This window comes from Canis aureus, chromosome 29, assembly GCF_053574225.1.
Source record: "Canis aureus isolate CA01 chromosome 29, VMU_Caureus_v.1.0, whole genome shotgun sequence".
NCBI classification, from domain to species: Eukaryota; Metazoa; Chordata; class Mammalia; order Carnivora; family Canidae; genus Canis; species Canis aureus.
Window position 1 is genome coordinate 31,409,555 of NC_135639.1, and position 16,822 is coordinate 31,426,376.

A 16,822-nucleotide genomic window follows, 5' to 3' on the forward strand; every position below is an offset into this window, starting at 1 on the left:
GGATGCCACTACTTAACTGAACACCCTCATTTGAAAATCAGAGTCTTCAGATACTCCTATTTGCTCTTCTGTAGGTCTTAGCTGTTTCTGTCCCCCATTCCTTTGACCTCTTGGACATTGAGCCCTTCCTCTGGGCGATCTTGTTTTTAGTACTCTCTTTTCTCAGATATTTCACAATTGAGGGTTTAAAGCCAACTTTGGTAAAAGTGACTTCAGGCTTCTGTCTTGCCCTATCAACGCACCTGAGTAATAGGAATTTTGCCCACTGAGGTTCTGGAATTTTGTCAGAATACTGCTCTTGGTACCAGTACTAGCCCAAGATAAGGTTGAAAGGTTTGTCTTTGGACTCCAGCTTCTCTGCTCAAATGTACCTAATTACACGTAAAAACCATTAAATCCATGTCAGATTAAGTTTGTTGAACAATTATCAATCTTCTTAGCTTAATGAAGATAAACATAAGTAGAGGGTAGTAATAAAAATCTGAGCTGATATCTAGTATCCTAGGTTTAAGGGATGGTGCCTAAAGTCAAGAGTTACAAGAAGAGTAAAGAGAGCATTTAAATAAAATTTGGGGTCATGGACTATCCAGAGATGAACATACCTGATCCTGAAGTTGGAGTGTTCTGGCCAGAGATCTGTTCTGGCTACAGGGAAAGAAAGAGAGTACACTTGAAATCAGATTGTTTCTGGGAAGATAAAACCTTTTTCTTTTGGGAATTTGTTCAAGAGTGACTTAGAGTGTTGTACCTAGAGTGTTTGGTCCTGTGAGAGTTTCTTGGGAATGAGAAGGGTTTCTCAGGATGTTTTGAAAATAAGTTTTAGGCATGAAGTCTTCTGTGGGCTGTAAATCTCAGATCCTAGACTTGATGTTATTTATTGTAGGCTTTCAAGGGAGAAAGAACCAGTTGCAGGGTTTTAAAGCTCAAAGTTCAAGGTAGCATAGGAACTAGTAACCTCTCTAGTCTAATACTAAGCTCAGCATGCACTTGATAAATCCTTGACTTATTATACTTTATTGTTTTGTCTCTTAGTGGGTAGAATAGTTGGCAGAGAAGAAATGAGTTATGAGTGAGCTATATTGTATTTGTCATCTTCAAGTCTGTTTTAATTTGGAGGGACATCTTGAATATTATCAGAAATATGCCCGAGGTTTTGGGAAATCAAATCTTACAAATAGGGAAATGCTCTCTCGTAATCCAAGTCTTGGATTGTAACTTGGAAAATGGCTTAACAATCGATGGCTCTCAAAAACGAAGTTCATGATATATGATCAGAAATTACCACAGTGAGGAAAAATTGGAGACCAAGATTAATGGGAGAGGTACCAGTTTATGATCTCTCAAAGGTTATGAGAAGAATACAGTAAACCTAAGTGTAAAGGAATAATAAAGATCTATAGTGTTAGAAAAACTCTGTTAACTAACCTGAACTTTTGACAAATGCTAAGGCAAGTAAGAATTTGTAAAGATATTTTTGTAGCAAGACCACAGGCTCATTACATGGGATCAGTGACATGACAGAGTGAAAGAAGAATGATTAAAACTCACTCTTCCTCTTTTTATTCATTAAATAAAATAACCTTTATACAAGAAGAAATAAGAGGAAAATAATCCCTAATAAGGGGGAAATGAAGCCCAAGATAGGTAAGGGGATTGGTGGTACAGGAGTACCCAGCTACCTTGGTTGTAAGTTTGCTGCTTATGTAAGTGACCTTTTAGACATACTGAGAAATCATGATGATAAGTAATGTTTGAATTATAAGAGAACAGAAACTTTATAAAACTGGACATAAGCAGATTTACTTTTCCAGAAAGGAAAGGAAGAAAGTGGATTCTACCTTACAAATGTGAATTTGATAAAGCATAAGATTTTAGAATGTTATTAAAATTAATTTTTTAAATGACAGAAATAATAAACCTTAGGAGCTATTATGGATTTATTAAAACAAAGATACTAGAACAACTTCATTTCCCCTTTTTGGTAGGTTATAGTAGACAGAATAAAGGAATATAAAATATTGATCTTGTTAGACAAGATAGAGAAATATAGGTAGAATAGTACAGTCAGGTAGATGTGTAATTAAGTAATTATAGAATTGAAGAATTGGGATGATATTACTAATAATGTGTCACATACTGTCAGTAGACTCTTGACTTGGACCAATTCAAATAATTGTTAATGATTTGTATAAAGGCATAGTGATTTGATGATTAAATTGAAAAAGGATGTGAAATCAAGGAGGAAACTAGTAATATTAAATGATGAAGACAGAATCTAAAATAATCTCACCTGACTGAAATGGGGTGCCAAATTTGACGAGATGAATAAGGACAGATACATTTGTGTAGCATTTTCAGTTTACAAAACTTTTTCATACCCCTTATCTTACCTGGTCAGAAGAACCCAAAGAGATAGGCAGAGCTAGTGATAATGCATTATTCCTGTTTTACAGAGCAGAAACTCTGCCCTCGTGCAGGTGCAGCGTAATTGACTCAAATCACATTTTGTTTGGTGTGGTGCTGCTGGCCGCAGTGATGATTTTTGTTTATTTTCTTTCCTCCTCTTCTGCCAAGAGGACTTCTAGATTTATTCTGAGAGTGGTGAATATAGAATGTTTATGCCTTTCTTGGGTCTATTTTTACAACCCTAATGAGATATAATTAATATGTATTTAAAGAGTACAATTTGATAAGTTTTGATTTATGTACATTTTTGGGAAACCATCACCACAATCAAAAAAAGAAGGTATTTGTAAAGTCCAGAAGTTTTGATGTGTACCTTTGTAATTCACCGCTTTTATCCTCCTTTTTCCGTCCCTCCCTCCTTCTCAGGTAACCACCAGTCCACTCTTTGTCATCATAGATTAGTTTGTATTACCTACAGTTTCATCTAAATAGAATCATACGATATGTTCTTTTTTGTCCTTTTCTACTCAGAAAATTATTTTAAGGTTTATTGATGTTGTATGTATTAATAGTTTGTTTCTTTGTATTGCCAATAGTATTCCATCTGTTCCATGGATATACCACAGTTGTTTATCCATTTATCGAATAATGCACATTTGGGTTATTTCCAGTTTTTCGCTTACAAATAAGCTTAAGTTATGAGTATTCATATACAACTCTTTGTGTTGGATATATTTTCAATGGTCTTGGATAAATAACTACAGTGGAATGACTGAATCATATAATAATTAAATATTTCAAGAAACTGCTAAACTGTAACATCGTGTGTTGACTCTAGTAAAAAAAAGAAAAGAAGAAACCACTAAACTTTTCCACGGTAGTTTTGTAATTTTATATTCCCACTAGTATTATATAAGAGTTCTAGTTGCTCCACATCATCTCCAGCACTTGATGTGGTCAGTCTTTTTAATTTTATCTATTTTAGTGGATATATATTGGTGTCTTTTTTTAAAAATTATTTATTTATGTATTCATGTGAGACAGCGGCAGAGATACAGGCAGAGGGAGAAGCAGGCTCCCCATGGGGAGCCTGATGCGGACTAGATCCTAGGGCTCCAGGATCACACCCTGAGCCAAAGGCAGACACTCAAACACTGAGCCACCCAGGTGTCCCCTGTTGTCTGATTTTAATTTGCATTTCCCTAGTAACTAATCATGTTGATATTTTTGTGTGCTTATTTGCCATCCCTATATTTTTTTTAATGACTGTTCTAATCTTTGGCCTGTTTTTCATAGATTGTTATCTTGTTGCGTGGAAGAGTTCTTTGTGTATTATAGGTGCTAGTCCTTTGCCCTATACTTATTTTGGAAGTATAGTCTCCCATTTTGTGGCTTATCTTTTCATTCACTTAGGAGTATCTTTGGAAGAGCAAAAGTAAGTCTAATTTATTGATTTTTTTTTCTTTATAGTTTGTGCTTTTCTGTCCTTTTGCCAAAGCAAAGATCAGTAAGCTTTTCTTCTGTGTTTTCTGCTAGAAATTTTTAGTTTTGGCTCTTAAATATGATCCATTTAAGGTCAATGATTCAGTTTTGCTTAATTTTGTATATCGTATGAGCCAAGGGTCAGGGGTTTTGTTTTGTTTTGCTTATGGCTATTTAGTAGTTTTAACACCATTTGTTGAAAAAGTTATGCTTTCTCTACTGAATTGCCATAGTATTTTTGTTGGTCATCAACTGGCTATATAAATGTGGATCTATTTTTGGACTTTCTGTTCTCTTTCATTGATTAATTTGTCATGTTTTTATGCTAGTGTCACACTGTTTTGATTACCATAGCTTTACAATAAGTTTTGAAATCAGTTTTTTTTTCAACATTGTCTTGGTACTTTTAGGTTCTTTGCATTTCTATATAAAATTTAGAGTGACCTTGTCAGTTTCTACAAAAATGCTACTGAGATTTTGATTGAGATTGTGTTGAATTTATAGATCAATTTGGGAAGAAATGACATCTTAACAATGTGGAGTCTTTTAATTATAGAACACAGTATAGCTCTTGACATCCTTAAATATCTTTAATTTTTCTCTGCAGTGTTTTGTAGATTTTAGTGTTTAAATTTTGTACACCTTTTATTGAACTTAACCCTAAGTATGTTCTGTTTTTCATGCTATTTGTAAGTGGTATATTTTAAAATTTCAAATTTGGATGGTTTGTTGAGAGTATATTATAAAACAGTTAATTGGTTTTTGTATATTGGCTTTGCATCCTGCAACTTTATTAGTTCTATTTTCTTTTTTTTTTTGTACAGCCTTACAGGTTTTTTTTTACATAGATTATCATGTTATCTATGAGTAAAGACACTTGCATTTCTACCTTTCTCATCTGTATACCTTTTATTTTTTTTTCTTGCCACATTGCACTGGCTAGAACCTCCAGTGCAGTGTTGAACAGAAGCAGTGGGAGCAGACTTTCTTGCCTTGTTCCCCTTCTTAGAGGAAAATAATCCAGTTGTGTGCCATCAAGTAAAGTGTTACCTGCATTTTTTTTGTAGATGCCCTCCATCAAGTTGGTGAAGCCCTTCTGCTCCTAGTTTGCTGACAGTTTTTTGTTCTGTTTTTTGAATGGAGATTGGATTTTGCAGTGGCCTTTTCTGTCTCTCTTGAGATATTCCATGATTTTCATCTTTTAGTCTGGTCAATTGTATTGATTGATTTTTGAATCTTAAACCAATTTTTCATTTCTTTGATAAATCTCAATTTGTTATTATTTTATATGTCGCTGGATTCCATTTGCTAAGATTTGTTAGCTTTTGCATCTGTATTATGAAAGATACTGGTCTGTAATTTTATTTTTTTCTGGTTTTGATATCAAGATGATGCTAGATTCATCAGATATGTTTTTAAATTCACATTCAGTGTTTCTGTTGGGGTAATGAAGTCCAAAAAGCAGAATGGGAAGTTACTTATTAGCATATTGAGAATAATCTCATAAAATAGATCGATATCCTACAGGCATTTGTTTGACTTGGCAATGCCCTGATTACTAGGTCCTATTGTCAAAATGCTTAAACTGAAGCTCAATAATTTTTATGTAGACCTAAAGGCATAAAATGTATGAGGTAGAAAAGGAGTGATAAAAATGGTCTAGTCTGAGCAGGTGTTGAAGAAATGCATAAACATAATGACTTGATAAGACAGTATATTTCCTGAGAATCACCTTACCTAAAAGCGATTACTGTGTGTCACCATAAGTAAAATTTATATTCCTTAGCATTTCAAAAGAGCCCATCTTGGGATGCACTTTCCCTTTCTATTCCACTCACATCATGGATTTCATAGAAGGCCAGTCTGGAAGCAGAGCTAGAATAAGTATTCGCCAAGTTCTTGGTTTGTGACTGAGACTGAGAAGAGTTTAGCATTTGGTATTTTGGGGTATTAAGTGCTGAGAGGCAGTCCTTGTTTCTGACTTGCTTTTATTGTAGATAGAGGAGGCCTCAACCCGGAGTAAGTCTGTCCTCCCCCTACTGCCCCTGTTTGCTGTTAGTCTGTGAACAGTGGCTCAGAGGCTGGGGAGGGCCCTATATTGGTTTGAGTTCCAGAGTTTTCACAGTGTAATAGACTTAGGTGGTTGTTGTTGTTGTTGTTGTTGTTGTTTTGAACTCTCAGTGGCTAGATTTCTTTCTTTCTTTCTTTCTTTCTTTCTTTCTTTCTTTCTTTCTTTCTTTCTTTCTTTCTTCTTTCTTTCTTCTTTCTTTCTTTCTTTCTTTTTCTCTTTCTTTCTTTCTTTTTCTCTCTTTCTTTCTTTTCTCTTTCTTTCTTTCTCTCTTTCTCTCTTTCTCTCTCTCTTTCTTTCTTTCTCTCTTTCTCTCTTTCTTTTCTTTCATTTTAAAATGAACTTGTGGAAGTCCAATATGGAAAATGGATAGAAGCATGAATCTTTTAGTATAAATAAATTTTGCAAATTCAATAATTTAACATTCTCAATTTAATGTGAAGCAATGTAGTTGTGATGAATACAGATCTAATATACAGGGGTATGAATAAGAGCTCAGTCATATCTTCTTCAGTAACCAATTTATTTGGTCAAATATCGGTATTGAGAAAAATCCCAACATCACGGATGATTTTTAGTTCATGTGACTTGTTTTTTAACAGCTTGCCTTAAAATCTCAGAGTAATTCTTCAAGTAAACTCATCGAGAACTTGAACATAAAGGTATAGAAAATTGGTTTCACAGTTCAGTCACTAACAGTTTCTAACAAACTGCTCACATTCTTTATCATGTATAAAAAAAAACAGACAAGAAAAGAGGGAAAATTAGACAAGTACTGAACAGTTGATAATGTCTTGATGAGACTGTTATACTTTTCTTTATCAATTATTGTTAGCCTTTGAATGAGCACACCAGCAATATATGCCTTCATATCACTTCCCTGTCACACACATGTGCTAGAGTGCATTTGCTTGTACAACTTTTGGTGAACAAATGTGTGCAGGCTGAATTGGATTGGTGGGAGAGGAGAGAGAACAAAAGAGCCAGGGTAGCATTACAGACCTTCCTAATCAATGATACATTTATGAGAAGTCCAAATAGATACACAGAGTTAGCAGGAGAAACTCTTCTCAGATCTGTATGAAAATGAGTTAACCTCGTTATGGTAGGTAGCTTCAGTGTATTATTATTCAGTACAGAACTCCTTTGAATCTATATTTTTTTAAATCACACTTCAAAATATTTTTTAAAAACACTTTTCCAAAGGATATTAAAATTAAATGCTTGTGGAATTCCGGAAGCTTTTCAGCAGGACCTGAGGCTTCTGTGGAACAATTTGAAAACCATTCTCCCGGACCATGTCATTCTTCATAGGAATTTTCTTTTCAGCTTCTCTTCATTTCTTATTTGAAATTAAAGTTCTGGTAAATTAAGAGGGAAATACATAGGCCTTATTACAATGTGTTAACATTTATGGGTCTTGTATACTTAATGAAAGCACATCTCAGTAATTAAGAAAGCAGTCAACAGCAAAAATCAAGACAATTCATCCCCTGGTTGTGTATGAGACAATGTATAATTTGCAATATTTTCTGTTGATTAATATATCTTAACAGCTTATTTTTCATATTTCACTTATTTTATGAGCATAAATACTTAGTAGGTCTAAACTGAGATACCAATAATTTGAGTTCCTAAGCCTGATCTTTAAAATGGAATTCCAAGACTCTCTTAACTCTCATATATTTATACAAGTTTTATCTAAAAGAATGATGATACCCTCTGGCTTATTTAAAGCACACACAAAAGGATATAATGAAGATGTGACTTCCACTAATGTTGCTTCACAGTAGATTCTCTTCATGTAATAACTGTGGATTTTCTACTCCACAACTCTTCATTTCTCTCAGTTTCTTCACAATTTTCTTTCAACTTTGTCTCACTTTTGCTTTTTATTAGAGCCCTAAAATGTAGAACTGAAAGTGATCATAGGAGCAATTCAGTCTGCCCATTTTATAGGAGTTGAAAGTGAAGTGGTCTTAACCAGATGCCAGTTGGAAAAGAGCTTGTGTATCCTTGAGTACCCAGATTTATATGAAGACAAAAATCACAGAAATAATTATTTTCCTAACTGACTGCTTTGGTTCTAGACTGTATATGGTCTTCCCTGTAATGTTAGACTTTGAACTGATGATGGGCAGAAAAATACTCCTACCATTTTAGTATGCCCCATCTCTGCATAAATAGAGATATGCCTGTGATGTTAAGATACTAAGGCAGTGTGGAATAGAAACTAGCACAGTCTCTGAGATGGGAGAGGTCGAACTGAGGTTTTTCGTCTAGCCACTTCTTAGCTGTTGTGGGCATGAGAGGTTACTTTGCCTCTCCAAGTCTCATTTTCTTCCTCTATAAAATAGGGAAATAACATGCAAAGCTCCCTGAGCTTAATAAAATGCAGCCAAGTAAATAAGTTGTTTATAATGAGAAAAGATAAAGGATATGTTAGAAGCATGACAATTAAAAAGTGACAGGAGAGAAAAAAGGACCACAGCAGAGAGCGCATAGGAGAACAGAGAATGGGAGCAACTGCAGTGGGTGGGGAGCAGTTCTATTTGTATTTAGTTCAATTCCAATATTTTAAGGCACATTGTTTACTTCTTTTCATTAGTGTATATCTTACACAATTTTAACCTATATTGAACTTAAACATTTTATTTTGTGATCAAATTGTGTTTAAATTTCAAGTGTCCTCTTTATTTTTATTAATGTTATTCTGAGTAATCATAAACATCTTAATTTAATTTACAGGTGGCCGTTTGTTGCATCTGTTTTTTTGTTATTCTTCCTCTAAATCTTGTTGGTACAATACTTGGCCGAAATCTGTCAGGTCAGCCCAACTTTCCGTGTCGTGTCAATGCTGTGCCTCGTCCCATACCGGAGAAAAAATGGTAAAGAGAATGCTAAATTTTATGTCATTGTTCCTCACAATAGAAAAACTCTTAATGCTGTTTTATATATATATATATCTTTTAGAATTGGCCTGTATTTATTAGAATGTCTTAAGTTTGAACTTAAGAATTTATCTTTTTACTTTTTCCTTCAATCTATATTGTTAGTAGTAGTAATCAATTCTATCCTTATTTCACTTTCTGAATATTGGTGCCATTTACAGATAAATTAAACACTTTGATAAGTACATTAGTGCATAGAGGTGAGTGGGAACTAAAGCTGCAACAGTTGTATTAGTTTTATTACAGGACAAAATTGACCTGCTGCCTGTTTTTGAAGAAGTTCTCTTGGAACATATCTATGCCTTTTCATTCACATATTATCTATGACTACTTTTACACTGTGGCATCAGAGACAGAGACCATATTGCCTTCAAAACAAATATTTACTATATTTACTATCTGAACCTTACAGAAAAAGTTTGCCAACCCTTAGCTTATTAATTCCTTTCCAGATATTTTATTATTCTAATAATATTGACACACATTTATAACCACATATGTTGTGCTGGTTGAGAGATGAATTAGGACTAAGATCATTTCCAATTTCCTGACCTAATGTCCTGTGTCTTTTGGGATAATCTAGAATCTCCCAAATACATTCTGTCACGTTTTATCCAAATATGTGTTCCGGAATTCAAGATGAATCCTGACAAAGGATGATGAGTATTTCTGTTAAATAGCTGAAGAGAGAGTCTTTAGTGGCACAAGTATACATATAGTTTACAGGATTTTTTTTTTTAATCAATCCACTTTGAAAGTATTCTTGGTAGATTTTTAACTGGACAATTTGTATTTTTTAAAATTCAGACATAAAATGGGACGTCATTAATATGTTATATTTCTAATCTTTGTAATTCAAATTTGAACAAACTAAACTCATAAATATATTGCCCTTTAAAATTAGTAAATTAAATATTTTGGTGCTGATTTATGCTATTCTGCATTCTTCATTTTCCTGATTCTTACTAGTGGACAAAAATAGAACAATCTACGATATATACATTTATTATATTCTCTATCCATAAGAATAACTGCACATTAGACTCTACATATTCATAATAAGGGATACACACACACACACACACACACACACACACATATAAAAGCCTCTGTTCCTAGATATTTTACCTTCTTAATAGACAAAATTTATATTCATTTATTAAAAAAGATTTTATTTATTTTTTCATGAGACACACGAGAGAAAGAGAGGCAGAAACACAGGCAGAGGGAGCAGCAGGTTCCATACAGGGAGCCTGATGTGGGACTCGATCCGGGGTCTCCAGGATCACTCCCTGGGCTGAAGGCGGCGCTAAACTGCTGAGCCACCCGGGCTTCCCTATAATTTATATTTAGGTACTTACATATATAGTCTTTTGTAGACTCGGAGGTCATTTATAGAAATGGAGGCTGAATAAAAACAGCACTTCTAGTTTAAAGGAAGGTGATCTGTTCTAGTTTTAGAATTGTCCATGTTCCTTTTAAAAGTACATTTTCTCTTTGAAATCAAGATTAGATTCTAGGTTACTAGGACTGGTAAAGGAGAAGAAGGAACAACATATGACCTTGCAAACCATGGGTCACAGTTAGTTGGAGGAAGGCTTATGTGTGTATTTTCCATAATCATATAATTACATGGGATCTAAAATCTGAATACTAGATCTGGCTCTCATGGATTATGTTATCTTGGGAAGATCATTTTTAACCTCTGTGGGTCTTAGATTCCTATAAAAGAAGGAAATAAGACTAGATTAAATGGCCTTTAAGGTTTTGTTTTGTTTTGTTGTTTTCCCAGCTTCCAAACTCTTTTATTTCTTCTCTCTCTCTCTTTTTTTTTTAGTTTTTTTAGAGAGTGTATATATGCATGTCCACGTGTGGTAGGGAGATGGGCAGAGGGAGAGGGAGATAGAGAATCTTTTTTTTTTTTTTATATATTTTTTAAATTTTTATTTATTTATGATAGTCACACACACAGAGAGAGAGAGAGAGAGAGAGAGGCAGGCAGAGACATAGGCAGAGGGAGAAGCAGGCTCCATGCACTGGGAGACCGACATGGGATTCGATCCCAGGTCTCCAGGATCGCGCCCTGGGCCAAAGGCAGGCGCCAAACCGCTGCGCCACCCAGGGATCCCTGGAGATAGAGAATCTTAAGTAGGCTCTCTGCCTAGTGTGGGGCCTGACTTGGGACTCAATCTCCCGACCCTGAATCATGATCTGAACTGAAACCAAGAGTCATGTCAGATGCTTAACTGGCTGAGCCACCCAAGTGTGCCCCTCCTCTTGGTTTTTTAATTTGTTTATCCCAGAGATAGTATGTTAGTATCTTTTATGTGCCAAGGGGCACTGGGATTAACTGGGTGAGGAGCTTCAGCCTGCCAGAGTTTATAGTCTAGTGAGGTATGATATGTATGTAATTAGACAGCTCAGGATAGTGTAGTAAGTGCTGCCACAGAATTATGTTCAAGAGGCAGTGCAAGCATGGGGGAAGGGCCCACCTTTTTCTGGGAAACTTGGGAAGGACTTCATGGGGAGAACACTTGAGCCCATGCTTACAGGAGAAAAATGACAAGAAAAGGCATTCCAGGTGGAGAATTACCAATTGCATCATATATGTTTGTTGAGTGAATGAAGTTTGAATTTTGTTTTTTATTCACTCTGGTTCCATTGTAAGTCAGAACTCATAATACCTTAATTGTATAATTCATAGGAAAACAAATTTCTGAACCAAGGAAAGCGATGGCAAGGAAAAGATGATGGCAAGGCCACAATTAGGGCTCTCAAGACTTTTCTTTTCCTGTGGCTTTCTATAAATAAATGCCTGTAAAGTTTTTAGAAGTTACTGAGAGATGTAGAACAGAAGCAAATACTTAGAATTTTTCATGAGTTCTGTTGGTGGCAGGAATTTATATTCCCCAAATTCTTATCTCGGCCTTTTATGCCAGAATTTTTACTATAACCTATGGCTAATTTGAGGTCCTTCCTCTATATTGTGCCTCTTTGAATTTTTGTTTTTCTTTTTACTGGCTTGTTCCTGTGCCTTAGATTATTTTTTAAGTACCCAGCATCTGCTTCCTGTTATCTGGATTTATATATTGTAATGTGAAAATCATACTAGAAGTTTATTGCTGATTTTAATATTTTCCAGGTTCATGGAGCCTGCAGTTATTGTCTGCCTGGGAGGAATTTTACCTTTTGGCTCAATCTTTATTGAAATGTAAGTTGTGGCAATGCATTTATGTTTTGAGGGATGTAATTGTAATGAGAATTTAGGAGTTATGGTAGGTTTTGAACCATCAGAGGGAAGGCATCTAGCAGAGTTAGTCTATTATTTCATCGCTCCCAGAAAGTGATCTAACATAATCTACCTAAAAGCAGTTTTCTGCTGTGGTCTCAAATATTCAGGTGAAATTAGATGTTTTGTATTATGTTCTAGACTCTTCTCACCTAACAGGAAATCTTAGAAATCAAAGAATGCATGCTAGAGAGTACTAGACCAGTCTTTGATCACATGCATGATAGAAGGAATGACTGGTTTTTATTATATTTTTAAAGTATTTCTGAGGTCCAGGGAACTAGGTAAAGCATTACCTACCAACCAGTCAATCTAGATCTTGGCGTCTTCAGATACATATATTTCTAGTCTCCTTCCACTGAGGTCTACAGGAGTGCTGAGAAATGTGTAGGAGTTTGGGGGGTGGAAAGTATGCCACCTTGTGCCCAAGTACTGTGCTTGATATTGATACTTGGCATCCTTAGTCACCGCTACAAAATATGTCTTTCTTTCCTCAGCTTGTATCCCAATGTTCCTTGATGGGAATGCTCTGGCATTTTAGGCAAGACATTTTTTTATATAGGACTTTCTCAAGAACAGTCACATACTTCTGGTTCTTGCCCATGAAATGCCAGTCATTGCGACTACTCAGAATTCCCTTACACATTTCCAGATGCCCCACTGCTGATTCTTTCCTACAGTGGACACCTCCTTAACAGACATGATTAGATCTGGTAATTGGTTAATTAAAAGCTGGCTCAATTATAAAAAAAAGTTCATATATAACATTGTATTTTAACTTAAAACAACTAAAAGCATATCTTTCACTCTTTTTTTTTTTTTTTTAAATACAGAGCCAGAGTCTTTGATTTATATCTTGTTAATGTTTCTGTCATTTTCCCTTTGGCATTCACAGTGTATCCTCTGTGTTTCCAGCATTTTTAAGGTGGAACAAGAACATCAAGACCTGTCTCAAGTATTCTAAGTGCAGAATCCTTCTAGATTTATACATCTCACCCCAAGACTTTCATAGTTCTCTCACCCACACCTAATTTTATGTTGTTTTTTAAGTGACTCACCTTATTTCATTTCTCCAAAACACTCAGTATAATGTTCATAGAAATCAGGCATCCTTTTGTTATCATGTTTATTGGTGTGTGTAATAGTCAATTAAATTATGTAATTACACCACCAAGCACAATTGACATAGATTTGGGTCACCTACCAGCTGTGAGTGTGCCATGGATACTAGTCAGTACCATAGAGGGACTGGAGTGTATGTCACGCTAGCTTGTGGCTTAATAAAGCCAATTCAGGAACCTCTTTGGTACTTCTAGGCTCATATACTGCTTTGTATCGTCACCCTGACTTAACCTCTGTTTTTCTGTCCTACCCCTCTTCCCAGTACCTTCTGGATCACATCTCTTCCTGTTTTCTCAGGTACTCTGTTCCATTGAATAGTGTCTCTGCTATATCCTTAAATTCTCTTCTGTTTTGACCACCCTTGAGTCTATTCTCCTCTTGGTAGCCACAGTGATCTTTTTAAGGTATTAATCTGATCATGTCACTTCTTTGCTAAAGATTTTTCTTCATTTTCATTGAGGTAAGGTCCCAACCCTATAACATAGTCAGTAAGGACTTTCATACTATAGGATCTGGCCTCATTTGCTTCTCCAGCCACATCTCCTAGCTCTCACTCCTTCATTTGAAGTTGTAGCCATACTCAGTTACTTTGACTTTTTCCACATATTTGTAAGTTTTGCCTTTGCTGTTTGTGGACCATTCTTCTGGCTCCCCTTATCCCCACATGCCTTATTTGATTCTTCTCACTACCACTTCTCCCCTAACCAAACTGGTAAGTTGCCCCTCTTAGGTGCATTGGTAAAGCACATGTTACAGAGCATCCTGTCCTTGAGAGTGGAGTAGAGACTTTGTCATCTTCACAGTTCTGTTCTCACTGCTTCTCTGTCATGTGGCAGGGCCTCTAAATATCTGTTGAAAGAATCAGTGACAAGTAAGTGAGCTAAACAGAACAAGAAAAAAAAAAAAAGACAAAAAGATCCTTTTCTGATGATGACTTGGGGAATGGAATTACCTTGAGGGTCTTGTTCTTTGTGTAAAATGTTACTGTTATCTCTTACTGTCTTCCAAAAACAGCAGGAAGCTTCTTTAGGCTTTTTTTTTTCTAATTATTATTATTTTTCTAGTTTTATACATTATTACTCTATCAAATATACTTTTTAAAATTTACTAACGTGTTTTATAAAATATAAAATACATTGCTGAATAGTGTCATATCTAGAAAAAAATGCAAGAATGAGGGAATTGCTTTTATTTTACAGATAAGAATTTTTAGCTATTTTCATTTTTCTTTGCCACATTTTACTCCTTTAAGCTTCTAATTTATTCAGTTTTCTTAGAGATGAATGCCCTACTAAAAAATCTGTTCTTGAAAGATTATCCAAGAAAATATTTTTGAGAGATTTTTGGAGGACTTAATAGATAAAAAAGGGTAAAAGAAACTGTTGGAAGTTACTTGAAAGAAAATAATTGAGATTTAAGTATGATGAAAGTGAGAACGAAGATATGAGATTTAGCAAAAGGGTGAGCTTCAAGAATAAAGATTAGAAACTGTCTTTATTGCATTTTGTTAAGGTATTTCATCTTCACATCTTTCTGGGCATATAAGATCTACTATGTCTATGGCTTCATGATGCTGGTGCTGGTCATCCTGTGCATTGTGACCGTCTGTGTGACCATTGTGTGCACATACTTTCTACTAAATGCAGAGGATTATAGGTGGTAAGTACTTATATCAGGGAGGAACCTTGGAACTCTATTTTCAAGTAAGATGCCATTTGAAGTGTATCAAGTAGAGTAAAAGATCTGTTTAGAAATTTTGCTCCTTAAGATAGTATAGGAACCTTTTTTTAGTTATAAAAATGATGAAGATTTTAGAGGAAAAGTAATATCAGCCACAAAAAAAGTTTTTGTTTTTGTTTTTGTTTTTACAAAAAAGTTTTTGTACTTTCAATTGTCACTGTGTTATATATTTTTACAAAGTGCTTGATGTGATAAGAACTTTATGAGGAAGCATTGCTCCATTTTGAACAAAAGGAGATGGTTCTGATGAAGTGGTTTACTTAAGGTCACTTATAATAGGGCATCTGACAAAATTCAGAGTCTCTCCTTCCAATTCTTAGGATTTCTCCTTATTGATATATTTAAATGCCATCTATGTGGATTTTTAAAAAATATTTATTTTACAAAGCGAGAAAGAGCGAGAGAGAGCACGGTGGAGGATGGGGAGGTGGGACAAAGGAAGAAGAAGAGAGAGAATCTTAAGCACTGCTCCACACCCAACATGGAGCCTGATGACCCTGAGATCATGACCTGAGCCAAAATCAAGAGTTGGATGCTTAACCATCTGAGCTACCTAGGTGCCCCTACATCCATTTTCAAGAATGTTTTTATAATGTTCTTTGGTTTAAAATATGTTTCAGTGCCATTCACTCAAAAGAGTTACTTTTTTTTTTCAGGCAATGGACAAGTTTTCTCTCTGCTGCATCAACTGCGATCTATGTTTACATGTATTCCTTTTACTACTATTTTTTCAAAACAAAGTAAGTGGAGACATTTTCTCATTTTGTATTTAGGAAACAAAAGTCATTTAAATAACAATAAGAATAAAAGGCTGAGCATAGGGAATATAGTCGGTGGTATGGTCATGGCACTGTATGGTGATGGATGGTAGCTACACTTGTGGTGAGCACAGCATAATGTATAAATTTGTCTGGTCAGATTTGTCCAGTTGCTTTGTGTACACCTGTGACTAACGTAACGTGTCAACTGACTATACTTCCATTAAAAAAATAAATAAATAGTAGAATTTAAGGCCCTATGTTGAAAGTAAAAATAGATATACTATATATATTTTTTGTCTTATTTCAGGATGTATGGCTTATTTCAGACATCATTTTACTTTGGTTATATGGCGGTATTTAGCACAGCCTTGGGAATAATGTGTGGTAAGTTCTGAAATTTTTGGAATATCATGAGTTCATCTTTGAGATTTGTAGAATCCGAAAAATGTAGTAATTGGAAATTACATTCTGTGGCTTGATCAGGAACAACAAAATAAACTCGAGTCTGATTATAGTTCTTTAGACTATTCCTCAAAAATTCATCATGTTCTTTTTTAACATTCCTAATAATTTTGTATTGCCCTGTTTTCTGTACCACAATTAGTTTCTTTTTCATGTTGAAATTTGGCTTTTTTCTTGTTCTTTTTCTTTTTAAAAATATTTTATTTATTTATTCATAAGAGAGACAGAGAGGCAGAGGGAGAAGCAGGCTCCATTCAGGGAGCCCAACACGGGACTCGATTCCAGGACTCCAGGATCATGCCCTGGGCTGAAGGCGGCACTAAACTGCTGAGCCACCCAGGCTGCCCTTCTTTTCTTTCCTTTTTAAAGCTTAAGTCTCTTTGGGAAAGATAATGATGTAAACAGGTTATGATACTGGCTGAGTGATTCCCTTTTGGAGATTTCTAAGGCTATTCCTAGAGATAGCCATGTCCAAGAGGCAATGTCCAGGTTATAAGTACACACTTGGATGTCTGCAGACTGGGTTTAAGTTCTGTCCATG

At 35.1% G+C, this 16,822-nt stretch overlaps 1 protein-coding gene across 2 annotated transcripts in view; it reads left to right on the top strand.

The window, feature by feature from the left end:
• TM9SF3 (transmembrane 9 superfamily member 3) overlaps positions 1 to 16,822 on the top strand; it is a 68,317-nt gene that overhangs the window by 42,443 nt on the left and 9,052 nt on the right. For both annotated transcript variants that reach the window (XM_077878167.1, XM_077878168.1), the window contains exons 10-14: positions 8,705 to 8,844; positions 12,050 to 12,118; positions 14,831 to 14,977; positions 15,715 to 15,798; positions 16,127 to 16,203. In XM_077878167.1, the coding sequence (XP_077734293.1) occupies positions 8,705 to 8,844; positions 12,050 to 12,118; positions 14,831 to 14,977; positions 15,715 to 15,798; positions 16,127 to 16,203 (517 nt within the window). The remainder of the gene's footprint in view (positions 1 to 8,704; positions 8,845 to 12,049; positions 12,119 to 14,830; positions 14,978 to 15,714; positions 15,799 to 16,126; positions 16,204 to 16,822) is intronic.